At 42.3% G+C, this 19,923-nt stretch overlaps 3 protein-coding genes and 1 non-coding gene across 8 annotated transcripts; 2 read left to right on the top strand and 2 right to left on the bottom strand.

The window, feature by feature from the left end:
- Nucleotides 1-833: 833 nt before the first annotated feature.
- LOC115745984 (zinc transporter 6, chloroplastic) lies at nt 834-3,446 on the top strand. Of its 2 annotated transcripts, none has more exons than XM_048281427.1 (3): nt 834-917; nt 976-1,679; nt 2,822-3,446. In XM_048281427.1, the coding sequence occupies exons 2-3, from the start codon at nt 999-1,001 to the stop codon at nt 3,137-3,139; spliced, it is 999 nt and encodes a 332-aa protein (XP_048137384.1). In that variant the 5' UTR covers nt 834-917; nt 976-998; the 3' UTR covers nt 3,140-3,446. The 2 variants fall into 2 exon arrangements, with proteins under 2 accessions (XP_048137384.1, XP_030537513.1); XM_030681653.2 differs by having other exon boundaries at nt 838-900; nt 947-1,679.
- Nucleotides 3,447-4,187: 741 nt separating this feature from the next.
- Nucleotides 4,188-4,261, top strand: TRNAI-UAU. The gene has a single exon. It is a non-coding gene; the product is annotated as a tRNA-Ile (tRNA).
- A 506-nt stretch (nt 4,262-4,767) lies between these two features.
- LOC115746053 (potassium transporter 1) lies at nt 4,768-10,046 on the bottom strand. 4 transcript variants are annotated; one of them, XM_030681766.2, is made up of 10 exons: nt 9,863-10,046; nt 8,486-8,729; nt 7,838-8,083; nt 7,337-7,387; nt 6,997-7,257; nt 6,872-6,924; nt 6,631-6,745; nt 6,297-6,551; nt 4,938-6,195; nt 4,768-4,894 (listed from the first exon to the last, which is right to left on the bottom strand). In XM_030681766.2, the coding sequence occupies exons 1-9, from the start codon at nt 9,905-9,907 to the stop codon at nt 5,189-5,191; spliced, it is 2,277 nt and encodes a 758-aa protein (XP_030537626.1). In that variant the 5' UTR covers nt 9,908-10,046; the 3' UTR covers nt 4,768-4,894; nt 4,938-5,188. The 4 variants fall into 4 exon arrangements, with proteins under 4 accessions (XP_030537626.1, XP_030537628.1, XP_030537627.1 ...); XM_030681768.2 differs by having other exon boundaries at nt 6,997-7,044; XM_030681767.2 differs by having other exon boundaries at nt 7,868-8,083.
- A 5,442-nt stretch (nt 10,047-15,488) lies between these two features.
- LOC115745900 (ran-binding protein 1 homolog b) lies at nt 15,489-19,115 on the bottom strand. The gene is made up of 4 exons (XM_030681526.2): nt 18,854-19,115; nt 18,556-18,707; nt 18,315-18,440; nt 15,489-16,139 (listed from the first exon to the last, which is right to left on the bottom strand). Exons 1-4 carry the CDS (start codon nt 19,006-19,008, stop codon nt 15,904-15,906), a joined length of 669 nt encoding a protein of 222 aa, XP_030537386.1. The 5' UTR covers nt 19,009-19,115; the 3' UTR covers nt 15,489-15,903.
- Between the last annotated feature and the right edge of the window lie 808 nt (nt 19,116-19,923).

Below are 19,923 nucleotides of genomic sequence, written 5' to 3'. Positions count from 1 at the left end.
TAAGGGCTTAAAGTGGGCACGACAACTTCACATAAGCGCATAAAGTGGCTCTAATAGTTTTAAATTATCTATTTATTTTTTCTTTTCTTTGTTGTAGCCCTCGCCGGATCAAGCAAGGGCGACCCTAGCCCAGCCCTCGCCAAACATTGCGGATGGTCGGCCATCACTTGAGACCAGCCATATGCTGAAAGGAAAGAAAAAAAAAGTAGTAAAATAAAAATGAATTCTTCAAAAGTCAGGGAAGAAAATGCCATTGACTAATCGAAAGATTTGACCAACCGGCGAGGTTAATCCTTTTTAAAGATTAATGTGCCAATTTCAGATCTCTATTTGATATAAAAATTAACTTTAAATCATATTTCGAGAGCACTTAGTATTGTCCTAAAAATTTTCGGAAAAATAAACGTGAGTACGTGATTTGCAGCGAATATCTTGAATTCAATGCTCAACTTTTCCATCATTCACAATTGCTGAATGACGACTATCCCACCCCAAGAAAACTTCCATCAATCAAACCGAATATACAAGTTGGAAATCAAAGTAAGGCAGCACTTATCTTTTGGAGGCCACGACACTGTCGTGTTGTCATTACCGATCCGAGGCACCTCATTGAATCGTAGCCTCGTAGCACATGGAAATTCCTATTCACTTTGCCTTGATTTTCTCAGGACCGTCCTCCTCCAATTTTGACTTTTTGACACGCCATGACTGAAAGCGGCTTCGTTTAAATGCAAGGGGGTCCCGCTCCGTTCCTGTTCTTCATCGTCCCTTGACTCCGCACCATAGGATCTCCCAAAGTCGTCTTCAAAACATTCACGGGCTGTGACTGGCTCGACCGACGACGGAGAAGACGACTGAAAGTCAGTAGCAGAACCAGAATTGAACAGTAGCTGAATCCTGCAGGCCGCCAACCAAAAAAGAAAGGAAAAGAGGAGAGAAGCCGAACCATCGTCGTCCATCGGCCCAGGGCTAAAGAAGAAGAAGAAGAAGAAGAAGAAATGGGAAGGTGCGTAACCGACACGGCACGAGCCCTCGCTTGCAGGGACACCTCAGCGGCGACCCATCTCAAGCTCATATCCATCCTCGTCATCTTCTTCACCAGCGTCGTCGGCATCTCCTCCCCCGTCCTCTTGGCCCGTTACTTCCAAGGCAAGCCCGCCTACGACAAGGCCGTCCTCGTCATCAAGTGCTTCGCCGCCGGCGTCATCCTCTCCACCTCCCTCGTCCACGTCCTCCCCGACGCCTACGACGCCCTCTCCGACTGCGCCGTCGCCACTCGCCACCCCTGGAAAGACTTCCCCTTCGCCGGTCTCGTCACTCTCTTCGGCGCCCTCCTCGCTCTCTTCGTCGACCTCACCGCCAGCTCCCACGTGCAGCACAGCCACCAGTCGCCGTACAAGCCCATCGGGACCCACGAAGAGAAGAAGCTGGCCGAGCTGGGGGTCGTCGAATCGGCCGAGCTGGGGGCAAGTTGCGGTGGCGATGAGGCCGAGGAATTGGTTAAGCTGAAGCAGAAATTGGTGTCGCAGGTGCTGGAGATTGGAATAATATTCCACTCGGTGATAATTGGGGTCACGATGGGCATGTCTCAGAACCAATGCACAATTAGGCCTCTCGTCGCTGCCTTGGCCTTTCACCAGATTTTCGAAGGCATGGGACTCGGCGGTTGCATTGCTCAGGTGGGTCGAAAATCTTGTTTTCTTGCTTCTCAATTGCTAATTTCTCTTGTTTGGATCCTTCACCTCATCGGATTTTATTAGCCGATTGTTTGGTTGAGTGTATGTGGGGAATTTTTGTGGACTATAGCCACGCTTGCTTATTATATCCTTCTTTGTCCAGCGGCGGTGTGATTACCGATAGATCCTTTTAAAATTAGCAGCTGATTATGGAAGGTACTAGTAGAGTTAGTAAATTATCGCTAGTCAATAAGAATGGTAGATGTGATACTTGTAGGGTGGAATCATTGTGAAGGCTAATACTCCCACTTCCCATATAGGTGATTATGCAATCGAATGATCGCCACATGTTTGATAATTTGTCACGAAGAGTGTAGATTACTCACACTGACAAGTCATTCGAATGGTTGTATTCAATTGCCTGTATTCCCAATTAACTTATCTTGTTGGAAGTTGGGTTATAGCCTTCGCTAGATCCTGACTGTTGGAGTGTGGATTATCATAAGAAGTTCTCCTTTGGTCACTGCCATGGACCATAGTCCATCACTCCAAACCTATAGCTGTCTCTCCTCAAGTCCTCATGATAGAGATACACAAACCTCATTCTCGTCTGCAAGTTCGGAAGGTTTGATTTATCGCTATTTTTTAATAAACCATCACAGTTTCTCTTCTCATAGCAAAACTCTGCAAATGATGATTATTTTTCATTCATGATCGGTAGTTATTAGTATGTTATGGTACTTCTTTAACGCTTTTTGGCAGCGTACGCTTTTTCTTGGTTAGCAACTTCCTTAAGTGTTGGTAAATCATGGATCGGTATGAGCCGTCCACTTTTCATCAGTGCTTCTTTGTCCTTTCAAAGTGGTTGTGCGTGGCCAGCCCTAGTTCTGCATTATCATCAACTTTCTTGTGGATCCAGTCCAATGTCGTACACTAATTAGAGATGCAGCATGCTCCGTTCCTGCAATTTCCATCATTCCGTTTGGTACTCAGTATGCATTTGGTCTGACTTGTTATCTTACTTATGTGAGTCTTGACCCGACAGATAATTCTAGATAGAGCTGCACGACATTTGATCTTGCATCTCACGTGTGTGTTGATCAATCATATTATCTAAACGATGTACGGACTTAAAATGATGACAGGCGGGTTTCAACTTCGGGACAACAGCCTACATGTGCTTCATGTTCTCAGTGACGACTCCAATGGGGATAATACTGGGGATGATCGTGTTCTCAGTGACAGGTTACGACGACAGTAGCCCTCACGCTCTGATTATGGAAGGTCTACTGGGATCTCTGTCGTCTGGCATACTCATCTACATGGCGCTCGTAGATCTCATAGCAGCGGATTTTTTCCACAACAAGCTGATGGACTCCTCCGAGCCGTGGTTGAAGAAGGCATCTTTTGTTGCTCTTACTCTCGGCTCTGCATCTATGTCCATCCTCGCCCTATGGGCTTAGTCACTTTTTGGAGATAAATTGGGCAAAGGAACAGCTTCGTCATGTAAAATCCGAACCACCGAATGGAACATGGATGAAACAGATAGAAGGAAAAAGATGTATTCTTGATCTCTGGGTTGAATCTTCATTAGGAAGTCATGAAGCTTATATTGGATTTGAGCTAATGGAATCTGTCCCTGCGTTATCTGGTGCTTTTATGCGTGCGCTCGTCAGCTCGTTGCTGAAACTGTGTATACTCCCAGAGAAAAGTGAGGGATTTCAGTTGAAAGCCTAGTAATACCAACGAAGTGATCGTGCTCTTTCTTTAGTTCTCTTCAAGTGGAAAGCCTAGTAATACCAACGAAGTAATCGTGCTCTTTCTTTAGTTCTCTTCAAGTGGAAAGCCTAGTAATACCAACTTCTCTTTATAATATTTTTTTTGTTCTAGACATCATCAAAGATCCAAGTGCAGTCCGACTTTGCATGGCACCCTTTTCTATTGTTTTGAGGAACGTGCAGAATGCCCTGCGCCATTCTATCTTGGTTAGTGCGGCGTATATTTCTGATTATGTCTTTCATGCGAAGGTTTCTCTTTGTTAATTCAGGACTCTTAGCTTTTTGGATAGGTCCCGCTAGCTAAAGCCGAAATATTATGCGACGAGCACGGTGCGGTATTAGGTACCGATTGATGATATAAAGATTTGATTGTGCAGATTGAGAAAGTTAGATGTTTCGATTATGGAGAAACAAAATCGTGCGAACGCCATAAATTGGTACACGGATTGGGGTTTAATCCGAAGATATAGAGGTGGAAGAAGAGGAGGCACTGATCATGTGCTAGTGCTATGAATCATCCAAAAACAAAATGCCCTACGGTTGAAAAGTTGGAGCTGAGACTTGAGATATGCTAAAATTAGGTGTCGCAAACAATTTACGAGGCATCGGAAGACGTCCAGCGAGAAGAGGAGAGACCGTCCTTATTAGCTGACACGCCGTCAATGGGTGAAAACTTGGTCTAATGAAATCAAAGTATGATGAAATAATAAATGAGGCAAAAGAGAGAACAAGAGGTCCCGTAGCTCAGTTGGTTAGAGCGTTGGTCTTATGAGCCGAAGGTCGCGGGTTCGAGCCCCGCCGGGACCACCTTTTTCCTGTGTCTCGCGCTCCATTTCAAATGTGGAGTTCTCTTAGCTTAGCCAGGATCATTCCTTCCATTAATTAATTCGAACGCGACACTTATGATTTTTAGTTGTAACGATAAAGTCGTGAACTTAATTGTTCCCACTTAATATGGATTGGTATGATTATAGGCATTTTCGTCATTTACTTTTTTCCTTTTATTTATATTTTTCTTTTCATTTTCGCCGGTGGTCGGTTGCCTCACCTAGGACCGCCAAGGCGAGCCCTCACTAGATCTAGGCTAGGGTCACCTCACTCGCCGCTGGCAAAGACGGCCTTGCTCGTTGCCCAGCCCTTGCCGGTGGCCAGTCATGAAACCGGCCACGGGCAAAAATTAAGGGGGAAAAAAAAGAAAAAAAAAAAAGTAAATGACGAAAATGCCTTTTGTCAAACCCTTCTTTGAAATACATATAGTACTTCAGGTCATTATTTGAGAAAAAGATGAATATATGTATTTCGGTCCTTGAATGAAAATTAATTCAACTGGGCTATTCATCCGAGGTCAGTAAGCAAATTACAACACTTCACCTCTCACTTTTGCTCTCTCCTTTCGAGCTCACACTGAGTATGTATATGTCGCCCTTATGTGAGCTAAGCCTACACTTCAGTTTGAGAAGGAAAAAAAAAATGCACAGCATACCCACATTTCAACAATATGTCAGCTTATCATATTCTACCTTGCCAATTTCGAACTCTTTTTGCATTCTCATTTACATAGCATTAATTTGTGCTTTAACCACTTCACCTTCAGACAAGCTTCCTGCTTTCAGGTTTCCTTGTCTTGATTTTCTCAACTTTGTTAGTGTCGATCAAGCCCCTGAGCTCCTCGGATTTGTACTTCTGTCTTGAGATCCCAGGATCTGAGGCCAACTTTGATTTGCCCAGTTGAAACTAGACATAGTAAACCATACCCACTTCCAGCAAAGACGTGTGAGGCACGTTCAGCACATCATCAGGGTCCCTGCAATTCTTGTTCAGGAAAGCGTACACGACATCTATGGCTAATTTCTTCAGAATGGGAGAGGATTTCTTCGCCTTCGCGTAGGAGTGCCCCAGAATATGAGCAACTCCAGATTCTTCAGCCTTTAGTATCCGAAGCGTCTCCCCTTTTAGAGGAGGAGCTTCTGATTGGTTGATATCTGATGACGTTCCTCCGACGTCACACTGAGATTGCGTGCTAGTTTCATGATATAAGCCCAGCGAAGAGAGATCTCGAGTGCTGAAGGCCTGGATTCGCTGGTTTCCAATCTGTCCTGATGATATTGCTGCCGGCCTCGAGCAATCGCCATCTTCAGTTTCCACAAATTGTAGAATTCCTGTAACCAAACTGTCATCGAAGTTGTAGTTCTCTTGCTGTAAATCCTTGTAACCATACCTCACGATGCAACGAAACATGCCATACTCCTTTGGTCCGACCCTACTCATGAGAAACCGCTCATGTTCGCTGACATGGGGAACTTGAACAGATTTTACACAAACAAAGACCAGAACCTGATGAAATGCTAGCAAGTTCGTCACAAAGTGTCCAAAGATGGCCGGTATGCCTGTCACAAGGTTGGTATACACGAGTCCAATCCCCGGGACTCGAACCATACCAAGGCTAGGCCCCAGAGAGATTATTCTGTTAATGGAGACTTTGTTCTCAATGTCAAATTGGTGTTTCTTCATGGTGCCATAATTCCATATATACATCACAGCCATAAAAATGAGAGACAAAGTAAGAGGAATCCATCCGCCTTCTGGGACCTTGCAGATGGAAGACGAGATGTAAAGCAGTTCGACTGAGCCACAGATCACAACAAATGAGATAGCATTGATTATTCGCCTCTTCCACACAATTATAATGATCAATCCCATGAGGCAAGTTGTCACGAACATAACAGTGGTCACTGCTAGCCCTGCAGTGACATAACAAAAATGATAACTCCATACCAGTAGGTGGCGCATATCGTGGAACATATTTGCAATTAGTTCAATCACCGTAATACTGTAGACTCACCATATGCATGACCAATCATGTTAGTGTCCCTCAATCCTATTGTCACCGCAAGACAAAGAAACATCAGCATCCAGTTGACCTCAGGAATGTATATTTGGCCGTAGATTTTACTAGATGTATGAATGATTTTAACTCGGGGAAAGCAGTTCAATGCAGAGCTCTGGCTTACGATGGAGAAGGTGGCTGATATTACGGCCTGACTTCCTACCACTGCAGCTAAAGTTGCCACAATAAAAACTGGCCAAAAGACGGGTTCTGCGATAGACATTAATCTGAAGTTAAGATCTTTCAGAGGTAACTGAACTTAACCACCTGTAACTCAGTAATTCCTTGCCTGGTATGGCCTTGTAGAAGCTTCTTTGAATATCTTCATGATGCTTCGAGAGAAATGCTGCCTCCCCCATGTATGCGAGTATAAGAGAAGGATAGACAAGAACTGTGAAGGCTACCTAAAATTCATGTGATAAGCATTAAACACGAGGTGAATTGGAGATGAGAAAAACCAATTCGAAGAAGATGTCCTTTCAAGTTGCCAGAATGATAATGCTGGGTACATCGAGTTAAGGGACAATCACCCTAATTGAGAGAGGAGAGAAATGGCCCATATCAGTAAACATTGCCTCAACACCTGAGAAGATTAGCTTCCATTCAGCAGAGTAACTGGAAGTACTATATTTTATTCAACGTGAAAGAGAGGTACCTGTGATAGACAGAACCACTCCACCCAGTGATACCCATCCTTCAGTGCCTGTATTTCTTAGGAAACTCAACATATATACAGGAGATAGTGCGTGTATTATTTGTGTATTCCAGCAGAATATATTGTAAATCCCAATGCAACATATGCAAAGAAGCCATGCCATGACAACTGGGGCAAACAAGAAGGCAACTCTGTGCGTCCCATGGTGCTGAAGAGAGAAAAGTCCCAGCAAGATGACACATGAGATTGTAACAACATAATCTGCGGAGCGTAGATGACCTAGCCTCAGAGTTCATTCACATAGTGAGAGATTTTGGTAATTGTAGGAGGGTTGACTTACTTTCGTGAAGTTCTGGTATTTTAAGCTTGACTCCCGAAACTGCTGAAAGAACTGAAAAAGGGAAAAGAGATTTAAATCTGAGTATTAGGAGTTGATCAGCTCAACATACATGGCCCCAAAAAAAACACAATATTTCTGCATAAATTCACCAATCGAACTTAACGTCATATTAAAGTTGAATTTATAAAATTAACTCTCCTCCTCTGGATGCACAACAAAGCCCACCAATTACAAATGAACACCAAAAGAGAAGCAAAGACTTCTACATAAGATCTTTATCCATCAGGAAGCATACTAAGTCCCCCAATATCATTATGAGTAAAAACCACAAATACTTCAGAAGTAGAAGCTTGAAAACTATTGCTATCTTGAGGAAAACAGCAGTCATTGGATTTATTTTATTTGAAGTGCATATTCATGCATTGAAAAAGTAGCTTGCTTTGGGACAAAAAGCATGTAGAATTAAAAGGAAAATTGATATGCTGTGACAGCTCTAGCTACCTGATATTGAAGGAGTCAGAATACCATCACCTATTGCCATACAAGTTCCTAGAAGAACAAATATCAACAGGCTTGTGCGAAAAATAGGGTGCTTCTCCAGGAAAGACTTTAGGGCCAAGCTTTGCTGCGAATCAGCTGATCTGTCCCTTGCGTAAGAAGACAGCTTCTCATCGACATCTTGTTGATTGGGTAAAATGCTCAGTCTTGCATGTCGACAAAGCAAAGAATACAAGGCAAATGTCCCACCTACATCATTCTCATATTGCTGCATCAGTTATGTGGCTTTTCAACTCTGGATAATGAGCAACATACTACGGCAAAGCAAAGTCTCACACTTTCCAAGGTATTGACAAGAAAATGCCTTCTGAGTAATGCGAACATTTCTATGGTAATATGCCCTAATGCAGAGCCACAAGCAGTACATAAGTGCATGATTGTGATACTTAAATAGAGGAAAACAGATGGCACTGCAGGCAATTGATTTGTAAGGGCATTTGACCCGGCAAGGTTAGGTTGCTTAGCATGCATAGTCAAAAAGGGACTATCAGCAACTTCTGCTTTGCATTCCCAGGGCAAGGGAGCAAACATAGTTCCTTTTTGGTCACTTCATCAAGAATCCAAACGTGAGGATAAAGCTCTGCTCCATACCTTCTCCGTTGTCATTGGCAGACATCACAATGAAGATATACTTGAAAAGCGCAATTAGAGTCATCGTCCAAAAGATAAATGAAAGAACACCGAAGATCTCCTCATCATTCTCGTGAAGGCTCAACTTTCCAGAGAAGGCAGTCTTGTATACATAGAGAGGGGAGGTACTGATATCACCATATACCACTCCAAGGCTTTGGTAAGCCAATGTGAGCACAGTTGTATATGACACCCTCTTCACATTCTAATTTAGAGAAACATGATCATTACCAGATATATCAAGATCAATCACATGGACGAAAAGAACATAGAGAAGATGCTTCAGCAGTTACTATGTCAGATACCTTCATAAGTTTACCAGCCTACTACCATTCCTAGATTACAAGCACAATCAATGTAAAACATCATGCAAAGTGCTTATGTAGATTGAAAACTAGCACCCTCAAAGATATCCTAAATGGAATCAAGCACAAGGCAGCCTGCAATTTCATAGAATCACATGTAACTATGGAAGCTAACAGGTGTTTGCCCTTTTGGCAACCGAGAGAAGAAGCTGCAATGGTTACTATGGATGCGTTTGGAAGAGCATTTGCCCAAAGCCTTTCCATGAGTTCAAAGGACTTCAGACTAAAGGGTATTGGGCAGATGCAAATAGCGCTTGGTAAACACTCGAACATATTTAGTCAGAGTCATTATCCAAAAGATAAATGAAAGAACACTCAATGTTTTGCAGATACGCAGGAAAACTCGATGCTCGAATGTTTTGCAGATACACAATTACGGAAACAGCGAAAGACGGCCTAATTCAGATAGAACCATACAGAGTGCAGAAGTTTCAAAACGTTAGTCTTAGGCTGCAGACGTGAGCAATTGCATATTCCCATGCTAATAAACAAGCTCTGGGACTGTAAATTCCTGTTCATGTGATAGATTTGGGTCATTCTGAAACATTCCCATTTTGCTCAACTTGCCAAAGAAACATTTCAAAATGAAAAAATATCGTCCGCCACTCAAACAGTGGACCCCAGTATACAAGGCCAAAGACACTCGATTCAGCGCATAAAGATTCCGGTGAAAACATAAACTTAAGAAAAGTATTTCATCAGTTCACTAAAATTGGGCAATAGAGCAACAATACTGAAACTTTATTTATTTATTTTCTTTCTTAACCAAACTGAAGTCGAATGCACTGAAAATGCTGCAACGCTCAAGCGCAAAACCAGAGCATTGCTCTGGACAATCTTGCTAGTACTAAGAGTTTATGAGAATGGAAAATGGCAACAGAAGAAAGACACCATCCATGAATACAATGAAAAAAGGAACGAGCGAAACTGAAAAAGGGTAACGGTGGAAAGATGACGGGAATAGAAACGGAACCTGTTGAGATATTCCCAATTCAGACGCTTGTTCAGGTGCATTCATGGCGGACGGCTCTGCAGACTCGGAGAGCGGGGGAGAGAGAAAGAGGGGGGTCAAAGGAATGATGGACAAGAACGAGAAGGTGCGAATGTGTTTATAATGAATGAGAGAGAGAGAGTTACGAGTGACCAAAAATGCGATAAGTGCTGTTTACCTCGACCCTCCTCGCCTCCTACTTCTCCTCCTTGAGTAATGAGTATGGCCACCCTTCCCTTTCCGAACAGCGCTCTTGGCATGATTTTCATCTTCTTGCTCAACCATGGCGCCCACCTTCTTCATCTTTTTGGCAGCCGAAGTCAAAGCCTAAACCTCGTTTAGTTTGTCCATTTTTATGCAACGGAGTCATGATAACTTGCTAAACATGCCCATGCTTAACAATTGAACGGTCGATTTTCCGAAATACTAGTTAGTGTTGAACACCATTGTAAGTTACAACTCAGGACCAACACAAGTGCAGTGAAAAACCTACCCATCATTTAAAAAAAACCCCACCACCTGTTCTACTCCTGTTATTAACAAAGAAATCATTGTCTAAGAAAGTTACTCCAGATTATAATTGAGTCGATCCCTTGGAATTGTCAAAAAGAAAACTTTGCTTCCTTTCTCAGCACATGAATGGTTTTTCTCTCCTTTATTCTCAATCTCTCCAAAATCCTTGGAGTTCTTTCATTTTTGAAAGAGTGGTGTTTAGCGCTTGTCTGAAACTTAATTTAATTAATTAGTTTGGCGTTCGTATTGGATAAACAAATCACGACCGCTCTCGGGCCGAACCATTACATATTAGGCGAGCCGGGTTAGGCAATTACAATATTGACCTAACTTAAATGCTTTAATGCGTTCGACTTTTGCCAAAGTCATGGCATTGGCATGGCATGGAAGTTGACCCTGAATTAGGACCGACATTAATCACTTTCGTAGCTTGTAGTATTGGTCAGCCTAAATTACTGGGACCATGTTCTAGAGGAATAATCTCATCTTATACAGTGACTCTTCATATTAGTTTTTCTAGTTTGTTCTTAATCCTTCCTATGCGAGACCAAATGATGTGATTTGCCAAAACTAGATCGGGAGAAATGAACGTCGTCCACTTAGGTGGCATCACATGCAGATCAAGAGTAGCCATAGATTATGAAGCAATCTAAGATCCAGTCTCTTCATTGATTAGCAATACAAACTATATAATCCAAAGCCAAGTTATGCTTTCCTAATATTACGCCAACATATCACGTGATGATAAGTTTTTATACAGTTCATGAAATTATATCCGTAAATGAACATCGAATTTCCTTCCTCGGTTACAACTAGATTCATCAAATAGGTGGTAGAATTGGGTTGAAAATGGTTCGACCCAAGTTGGCACATTTATTCTATTTTGATCCATTTATATCCAACTTAGATTTAGTGACTCGTACCCTATTCAACCCATACCCGACACAAATTTGACCCGACCCGGGATTCATTTTAGCGACTTTTCTCCTTAAATTATTGCCTTTGAAGAATGGGCTTCTCTATGTAAGACTCGCCAAGTTAGTGAGGGAGCTCGGGAATTGGTTTATGGACGAGACGTGAAGGTGGTGGTGAAAGCTTGGATTTCCCTAGAAATGTAACTTGTCACGGTAGTGTGAAGTTATAAGCCAGAGGTTGAACAAAACCTAACGATGGCAGAAGTAGAGCGAATGGAAGGAGAAGGTCATGAGTCACGAAATCGAAGAGGGAGAGAGAAGGGATCTGTGAAGAAGGACCAAAGCGGGTTAAGCATGACCTGTTTATTAAATGTGTTAAAAGTGAATTTATAACCAGCCCACTCAAATTAATTTGTTTTGGGTTTTTAACTTAAAAACCCATTATGATCACACTTTAAATTTGAGATGGCCCTTTTAAATAAATATGGATTAGAATATAGACTTGTGATCCATTTTGATCGTCCTAGTTGTAACTTGGTGATCAATATGCAAGAATCGATAGAGATAGATCGTGGTTTGAGGGGTGAACAGTAGGAGATACCAAGATTTGATTTTTGTTTTTTGGTCATTTACTAAGATTTGATGTTACCTACTGAATAAAGAAGACCGAATGATATATATAGAAAAAAAGAGAGGCTGAAATGAATGGATGCAATTACTAGCCTGTCACACTCTTTCTCTCTCTCGATAAGTATAATTCAATACTGCCGCACGTGCGACGACAAAAGCCGATTGAACATTATGGGAAAGAGATTATACTTTAATTCCTTATTCAACAAACATGATGGGAAGTCGTCATCGAAATGAAATCCACAAGAAGAGCCCCACTTTGGCTCCATCGAAAATTCTCGAAGTCCCTGCCGAGTCTCATTATTGAGAAGGCGATTGATGACAGTTCGAGACCCGAGACATGCATCGCTGGCCAAAACCCAAGGGGCTATCGTGTCGTATCGTCTGACCCATTTTCAACAACCGAATCCTCGGTTCGGTCGTTTGTTTCTCCCGAATCATATGACATCGCATGTCCAACCCTGCCAAACTCCATAGACGTATGTTACTAGTTGGTACACCGCACGGACAAATTGTAAGCCCTACTACTGCATGAAGATAGGATTTGGTTGTGAAGTCTTTGTCATGATAGTCTTTGCAAATGGGTTTTGAGGGAATGCAAATACTTTTTAACCTAAAGAGCTTTGAAGAAATGCAAATAGCGTTTGGTAAAATAAAAAAAAAAATATATATATATATATATATATATATTTTATAGATAGTAGTAAAAATACTTTGAAAAGCAACTCTGACCTAATTAATTTTTAGAAAGAAAAATCAATATTTCGTTTTAAATGAAATATATTTAAAAATTATAAAAGGAAAATCAAACTTGAGGTCGCGCGACCTTGAAAATGGGACCTGAGGTCGCGCAACCCAGGAAACGGTCACGGTTGCCTAGGGTTTCAATTTTTCAATTTTATTTTTTTAGTAAAATATAAGATATAAAATCGGAATTTGAAAGAAAAAGTGAGGATAGTTTTGAAAGAAAAAAAAATCATAACTCAGTATTTGACAAAATGTTGAAAGTTCAAAGCTAGTCCCTATCAGTATTGAGCTTTCAGCATTCTCAAGGCCAACTTTCATCCCAACACCCCTTGAGAATAATTGTCAAAGGCACTGCATTTTCCTCAAACAGTTTTGGGGCTTCAGTGGGCTTTGAAAAAGCCGAACTAAATCCACCCGGTCTTTCTGCTTCAATTGAGTTGGCCACTGCCGCTGGGGCTCGAGCTCTCAGACGTTTTTGACATTCGCTTTCTTATCCCCTTTTCTTTGCCTGCTTCGTGGACGCCAAAGAGGAGAAATTGTTAGATGGTGTCTTTCATGAATATTGACCAAAGTCAAAAACCCTCAGGACGAAACCCCGGAGCATTAGCAATTCCATTATGCGACCCTTCCAAGTGTGCCCATCATCGCCCTTCGCTTGTTACATTTCGATTCCTTCCTATATGATATTCGCTTCTGCGACTTCTCTGCTTTGATGAGCTATGCATAGGGGATTTGCCCATACCCATTCTGAAGTTATCCCAACTTTGACTCCCAATAATTCAAAAAAAAAAAAAAAAAAACACGATACAATATAACTTGGAAGTATAAAAAAGGGCTGCCAAGAAAGTTACGACCATACACGAGGGAAACGGTGAATGTAAGAGGCGAGCAAACTTCAATTGGAAGGGAAGGATCCTCTATATTTGCAATTTTTATATGCCGAAGCGACGCATAAATTAGTAGAAAATTTTCAAAAAAAAGGTCTCAAGTATCCTCAATTTCTCAAACAAGACAATGAAGTGGATATTATTTCAAATAAGAGCCTAAAGTACTTAAATCGTTTCAAAAAAGGGCTTGAACCAAGGGCAATTTCGTCATTTAATTGTTTTTTTTTTTTTATCACTTTTTCTTCTCTCTTTCCTCTTCTCTCCCCTCTCCATCTCCTTCGCCACCGCCGTATGCACTGTTACTGCCAGTTTCGCATCCCCCTCACCTCCCTTGGTTCTGTGGGGGCGACTGAGAGAAAGGAAAAAAAAAATGGAACTTCCAAGGAGACTTCAGAGAGCTCAACTAAGCAATAAAAAAAAGAAAAGAGGAAGGATCCTCAACGCCCCTCAAGCTTTGTTGTTCGATGACCTTCACCGAAACCGATCCTTCTCGGACTGATGACGCCTTTCTTCTGCCCTGTTTCTAGACGTGGGGGTTGTTCTAAGCGAACCATCGCGGAGAGATCCCAAAAAGGCAAGGCAAGTTCGGTTGAGAGGCCGAGAAAACTGAAGAAGAAGGAGATAGAGAGAGCTCGCTTCAGGATGGAGTTTTGAAAAAGAAGAGAAAGGAAACAAGGCTCCTCCTCCTCTCTCTGGTTCAGCTTCGCATGCCCCCTCTTACCTCCACACTTCCATGCTTCAAACTTCATAGAACAACAACAAAAAATGAGAGTGAGAGAAAAGGAGTAGTCCCAAGCATCCCGAATCTAGCCCAGCTAGTCGATCCTTTGTGGCCGTCCGCCGATGCTGCCAAGCGACCTACATCGCCTCCATGAACCAATGTGAACGAGCGAGTCGGAGCCCTCTCTTCGGCCGACGCCTACCATGAGTTCGACGGGAGGTCTTCTCTAAGATCATTGAGTTTTCCTTGAGTTTGGTTCGGCTTCGGGCTCAATTCCGTGACTTCCGTTTATCTTCGATTGCGTTCACCCGCATACGTGTTCGGTCAATCTGTATCAGCGATCGTGGGTGTAGTCCAGCGGGAGTGAAACACCACCCCGGCAACTTAGCAGAGGCCCAAAGTTGATGAGGGACGGCTGCAGAGGGCATCTCACCGTTTTCTTTTCAGTGGGCGGCGGCAACAGCACTGGAGGGGAGGGGAGGGGGATGCGAGAATGGTAGCAGCAATGTGGGTGGTGGTGACGATGGAGAGGGAAGGGAAGGGAAGGGAAGGGAGAGACAAGAAAACGAAAAGAAAAAGAGAAAAAATAAAAAAATAATTGAAGGACTGAATTGCCCTTGATTGAGACACTTATTTGAAATAATGTTCACTTTAAGCCCTTATTTGAGAAATTGAGGACACTTGAGGTCCTTTTTTTAAAAATTTTCCTAAATTATTTACATTATAGCTCCGTTTATTTTGCGAAAAAATAAGTAATTTGAAAAATATTTTTGAAAAATGATTGTTTATATCAATTATAAAAACTAACAAACGAAAAAGTACTTTAATTGTACATAAGATTGTTTTAACAACAAAGAACAAAATTTATTAATTAATTATTTTGAGTGATACAATGAATCATTTTTAAGAAAATATTTTTCAAATCTCAAGAAACAAACTCAACCTCCATTTCTTGTACGATGATTTGATAAAATGACACCAATTATGAAGCGGCCATGGGCTATGGCCCCATGACTTCCAACCCTCTTGATCCATCGCAGATACGCAGGCACTGTATGCAAGCTAACAAAATGGGTCACATAAAAACATTGATCTTTCTTTCAAAAGCAATGCCGGCAGCAACGACCCGATAAAAACCATGAAAGTGCAGCCTCACCCGATACATCACAGGTTGCTCAATAATTTGGTTTATGAAATAACTAAACAAAAGATAACGTTACCCCATTGCATGTCTAGAAAAGGAATCTATCTGCAGAACAGAGCGATTCTTCACACGGTACAGAAAAATCCAGCATAACATATGCAAGTATGACCCCACTCAATTATGTTGGTGATACTGTCTCTGGCTCTTACTGCAACTTCCACCAACTAATAATCAATTTCCAAGTGTTGCGAAGGTGAAAGGAAAAGTGAAAAGCCTCAACAAACCCAAGACCATAAACTGCCGGCAACTCCCAGCCTCGACTCTATTTGTCCGGACCAACAAATCATTTGACGACCAGAAACTAGAGGACCAACCCAGACAAATTCCTAGAGACAGGCAGAAAAGAGCATCAGAAAGCCACTCCTCATTGTGCCCGGTAGATCCTGGTGCAAAAGCAGTATCCCCATTTAAGCCGAGGGAGCAGGCTCACTTTTCTTCTCCCCGTCTGCCGAGGCAGGTTCAGTCACCGTTTTGCTTACTTCCTTTGATGCTGGCACATCTTCACCTGATTTATCTTCTGTTTTCTTTTCCTCAACAGTCAGCTTATCAAGGAGCCCTGCAGTCGTTTTTGCATCTTCATTTTCCTCTTTCTTCTGTTGAGATTCAGCAACCTCCTGGAACATCTCCATGAAGTTTTTGCAATCTGAAACAGCAAAGGGAGAAGAAACAATAAAGACCTTGCAAGCCAGGAATTATCTATAGCAATCAAAGGAGACATCTGCAGACAAAGTCAAGTCACTAGCGGATGCATGAAACTTTCCTTATCATCTGCCTACATGCTTTCACCAGGTGAGACTACACCTGAAGGAAATTTCAGTACCATACTCCACCGCATTTCCAGATCAACAAAATTACGGCTCACTTGAATATCAGAAGAAACTTCCTTGGCACAGTCTAAGAGTACACTTCCATTTGGTGACTCAACGAGAACAAAAAAGTAGACTCCGAGCTTGAATTGTTCAACTTGTTCCAGCTAAAGAGAAGCTAAGGGCAAATAACGACCAAGAGAGTCAAAAGACAACTACTACTCAAAGAAGGAATTCACTTTTCATGACACATTGTCCATAACCGAGAAGAATTGATGCATTGCCGTAATATAGAGAAGATACTAGATAGAGCCTAACTGACCAAAGCACTTTCAAGGCAAATAATTTCACATAAGGCAGAACTTCCAAAATAAATGATTGGTCATAGCATGGAACCCAGAATAAGTACACTGTGAGTGCCATAACTTGTGTACGGCGTTCACTTAAGTGCCATAACTTTCAAAAATCGTTCACTTGAGTTCTACGTCGGCTTTTCCCGAGTCTACGTCGGCTTTCCGACATGCCACGTCAGCTTTTCCGACATCCACGTCAGCTTTTTGGCGTTCACATCAGCGATAACACTCAAGTAAACGTCGTACAAAAGTTATGGCACCGATAGTGTACTTATTCCATGAAACCCTATCTCATAGCATCACTAAGTAATCTTGTGGCACATAATCAGTGCACAATACATTGTACACCACAAATGAACTAGCGAAATATGTGTGGGCTTTGGAAAATCTCACAATTGCAGCAGTAACATAAGTGATCTCAAATCCAATAAAATTTAAGAGCCTCAGTCGGCTTCAATAACTCTCCCCTTCTTATATCGTTTTACTAAAGAGGAACAGAGCATATTCCCATGAGTTCATTACCTTGTCCATCCTTCTTTCAAGGGACATTCACTCACCTAATAGGAGGAACAACTAATAGAGAAAGTCCTTATATTTTTCCCCTAAAAATGCTTTTGATAGACTTGTGGGGTAAACCCAATTTCACCAACCTCACATGTCAGGTTCAGATAATTCTACAGACAGTACCACTACCCAGTGTCCTTTGTAACGAAGTGCATATATTACTCACACTTAAAGTCTCGTAATTGCCTGATTCACTGGTTTAAACAGAACGAACCGAGGGTCTACTTCACCCAAAACACTAGCCAGGAACTGGATTCATCTCGGGTCATACAAAAGAGGTATCAGTGTATCACACAGAGTCTTTGCTCTGCATTGGCTCACTGCTCTTGGAGAAGCAACATCCAATATCCAAACCACGTTCCACCTATGCAGCTTAAATTAAACCTCCTCAGACACTAAGGGATCTTTAAATTAACCACACTTCTTTTTCAAAATAATGGAGCCTAGGTTAACTGTCTTTTGACGCATGACAGTGTAAACCCTATTGTAAATAGGTTACTGTCATGCCTGTCATATTAAGGGAAACCTCAATAATCATACTCCATTCCAAAAGGAAAATTCCATCAAATTCAGTTCCAAATCAACCATACCGAAAAATTAATCACTCACTTGCGAATAAGTTGTCAAAATCCCAGTCAACTCCAGCATTTAAACTGAACTCCTCTCATTTACCATCCTAAATCACTTTGCAGTCCATTCTGCTGCCCGTAAGATTCAACCTAAAACATCTCATTCGCCACAGCTCACTAGAGCAGACATCATTAATCCTCAATACTTGAAAGAAGAAGGAGCTTCAAAACAAAGTTCCACTAGGCACATTTTCCGTACGATTAAGCCATTGAATACTCAATTAGATCTAGATGATCTCAATCAAAGCAGGACGATGGATATCGAGAAATCACTTTGTAAATGGCCAAAGCAAATCAGAGTACATGACGACACTGAACAACTGCTCCTATCTTATGATCGATTTCATTCATGATCACTAATTGGTTTTGTTTGAGAATTACAATAGCAGGTTCTATTTCCTACCTTTGGCAAATGAAACTCTCGTTCAGGGAAAAAAAGAAAAGGAAAAGAAGAGAATCCACTCACTTTCAACGGATGCAAATCTGATACAGAAAAGCTCATCCTTCAGCTCTCCATCGGCGAAGTCCCTTGCATGCCAAACGCAGGACTTGTCGTTCCCGGCATGTTCCTGGACCGACATAGTCGGGAGAACTGTAAAGATAGCCACATAACGCAGAGTTAAGAAGGGCAGCATATTTGCGAAACAAATGAAAACGATACATAAAAAAATAAAATAAAAGCCACAATCGCCTTGAAATTCACGCACTAAGATGATTGGCACAGATCTTGAGGGTCTTGGACTGTCTCATGACCAGCCGGACCTTCCCAGATTCCTTGTGCTTCAAAAACTTAACAGAGCCAGCACCTCTCTCTTTCCACTGATTCCCTTCCTTGTCGAATCGATAAAGCTTCGCTTTTCTACGCATCCATACCAAGGTAAACAAGAGGAGAAGGAGTGACTAAACCCTACTATCTCAAAAAGTGACTGATGAGGATAACCAAAAAAAAAAAAGAAAATCTAGTAGCGATGAAGAAATTAAACAGATAATCGGAGAAATACATACGAATCAAGGATAGCGTCTTCGTCTTCTTCGCCGGTGGTGACGGAGACCTCTTCAAGCCTGACGATGGGAGCGACTTGAGCTCCGGTGTCCTCGTCTTCGCCGGCGGGGGCTTCCTCATCTTCGCGGTGCTCGTGCTCTGGCTCTGTGGAGGCCATAGTAGCAAGAGAAATCGGAATTCGAGAGAGAGGGAGAGAGATGATGGTGGCGCTGGGCAGGCGAGGGGCAAGAGCGATCAGCGAGCAAGGGTCGGGCGTAAAGGACAGCGAGGGTATTTATAGTCGCGGAAGCGCAGGTGTGGCTTTCGCTTTTGACGCTTCACTATTCTTTATATATTTTTACCTCCGGTTTTTCCTTTTCTAATAGTGGTCAGACAAGTCTCCGGAGAATTTTAACGGCGTAATCTCTGGCATCGATCTTAGTACGTTCAGGATTCGCCGTAAGTCATTACATATTGGCTATTTTCCGTTTGTCTGGTCTAGTGTTAACTCGCTGGGTACCTATGTCAATGCTCACGGCGATTCTAAGTTTCGTCGGTTTCGCAAAAAATTAAAAAAGTATTTTTTTTAAAACTTTTTCGGTCTTCAATTTATTAGGGCTGTCAAAAAGACCCGCACCGGCCCGGTCCGACCCAACCCGACCCGGACCGGCCCGAAAATTTAGGGAATTTTCGGGCCGGATGTTGGTACTGTTTCAATAAGGGCCGGTACCATTAGCTCTAACTCAGGCCCGAAACTCAAAAAGCCCATCACGCTAAGCTCTTCGTTCCCTTCACGCCTCTCAAAAACCCTAACGAGTAATGACGACTTCTGGGTCACTTCCATCGTTCCTTCTTCTTCCCCCTCCTTCAAAAAATCAGCAAGAGAACCGCCGCACTTGCCCCCATCGACGCCCTCGCGGTCTCGGTTATCACCGTGATAGGTCACGTTCGTCAAGTTGTTTTTAGCGCGCTGCACCGGTGACGGGACGTTGTATCTCTCCTCGCCGAGATCAACTCTTTTACTTCCCCCCATCGGCTTGACCGGATCTCTTCTCGTCAAAGCTATAGAATAACCACGTTTTCTCGGAGTTTG

Source organism: Rhodamnia argentea, chromosome 6 (assembly GCF_020921035.1).
Source record: "Rhodamnia argentea isolate NSW1041297 chromosome 6, ASM2092103v1, whole genome shotgun sequence".
Taxonomy (NCBI): domain Eukaryota; kingdom Viridiplantae; phylum Streptophyta; class Magnoliopsida; order Myrtales; family Myrtaceae; genus Rhodamnia; species Rhodamnia argentea.
Note: the sequence above shows the minus strand (reverse complement) of the source record. Positions and strands in the feature narration are given on the sequence as shown.

Coding starts and splice junctions, on each gene's coding strand:
- LOC115745984 (XM_048281427.1), top strand. CDS start 999: ATGGGAAGGTGCGTAACCGACACGGCACGAGCCCTCGCTTGCAGGGAC. Junction 1,680..2,821: donor TCGGCGGTTGCATTGCTCAG/GTGGGTCGAAAA, acceptor AAATGATGACAG/GCGGGTTTCAACTTCGGGAC.
- LOC115746053 (XM_030681766.2), bottom strand. CDS start 9,907: ATGAATGCACCTGAACAAGCGTCTGAATTGGGAATATCTCAACAG. Junction 8,730..9,862: donor AATTGGGAATATCTCAACAG/GTTCCGTTTCTA, acceptor TCTCTAAATTAG/AATGTGAAGAGGGTGTCATA. Junction 6,552..6,630: donor CTTCTACAAGGCCATACCAG/GCAAGGAATTAC, acceptor TGTCTATCGCAG/AACCCGTCTTTTGGCCAGTT.
- LOC115745900 (XM_030681526.2), bottom strand. CDS start 19,008: ATGGCCTCCACAGAGCCAGAGCACGAGCACCGCGAAGATGAGGAAGCC. Junction 18,708..18,853: donor GAAGACGCTATCCTTGATTC/GTATGTATTTCT, acceptor ATGGATGCGTAG/AAAAGCGAAGCTTTATCGAT. Junction 18,441..18,555: donor GATCTGTGCCAATCATCTTA/GTGCGTGAATTT, acceptor CTATCTTTACAG/TTCTCCCGACTATGTCGGTC.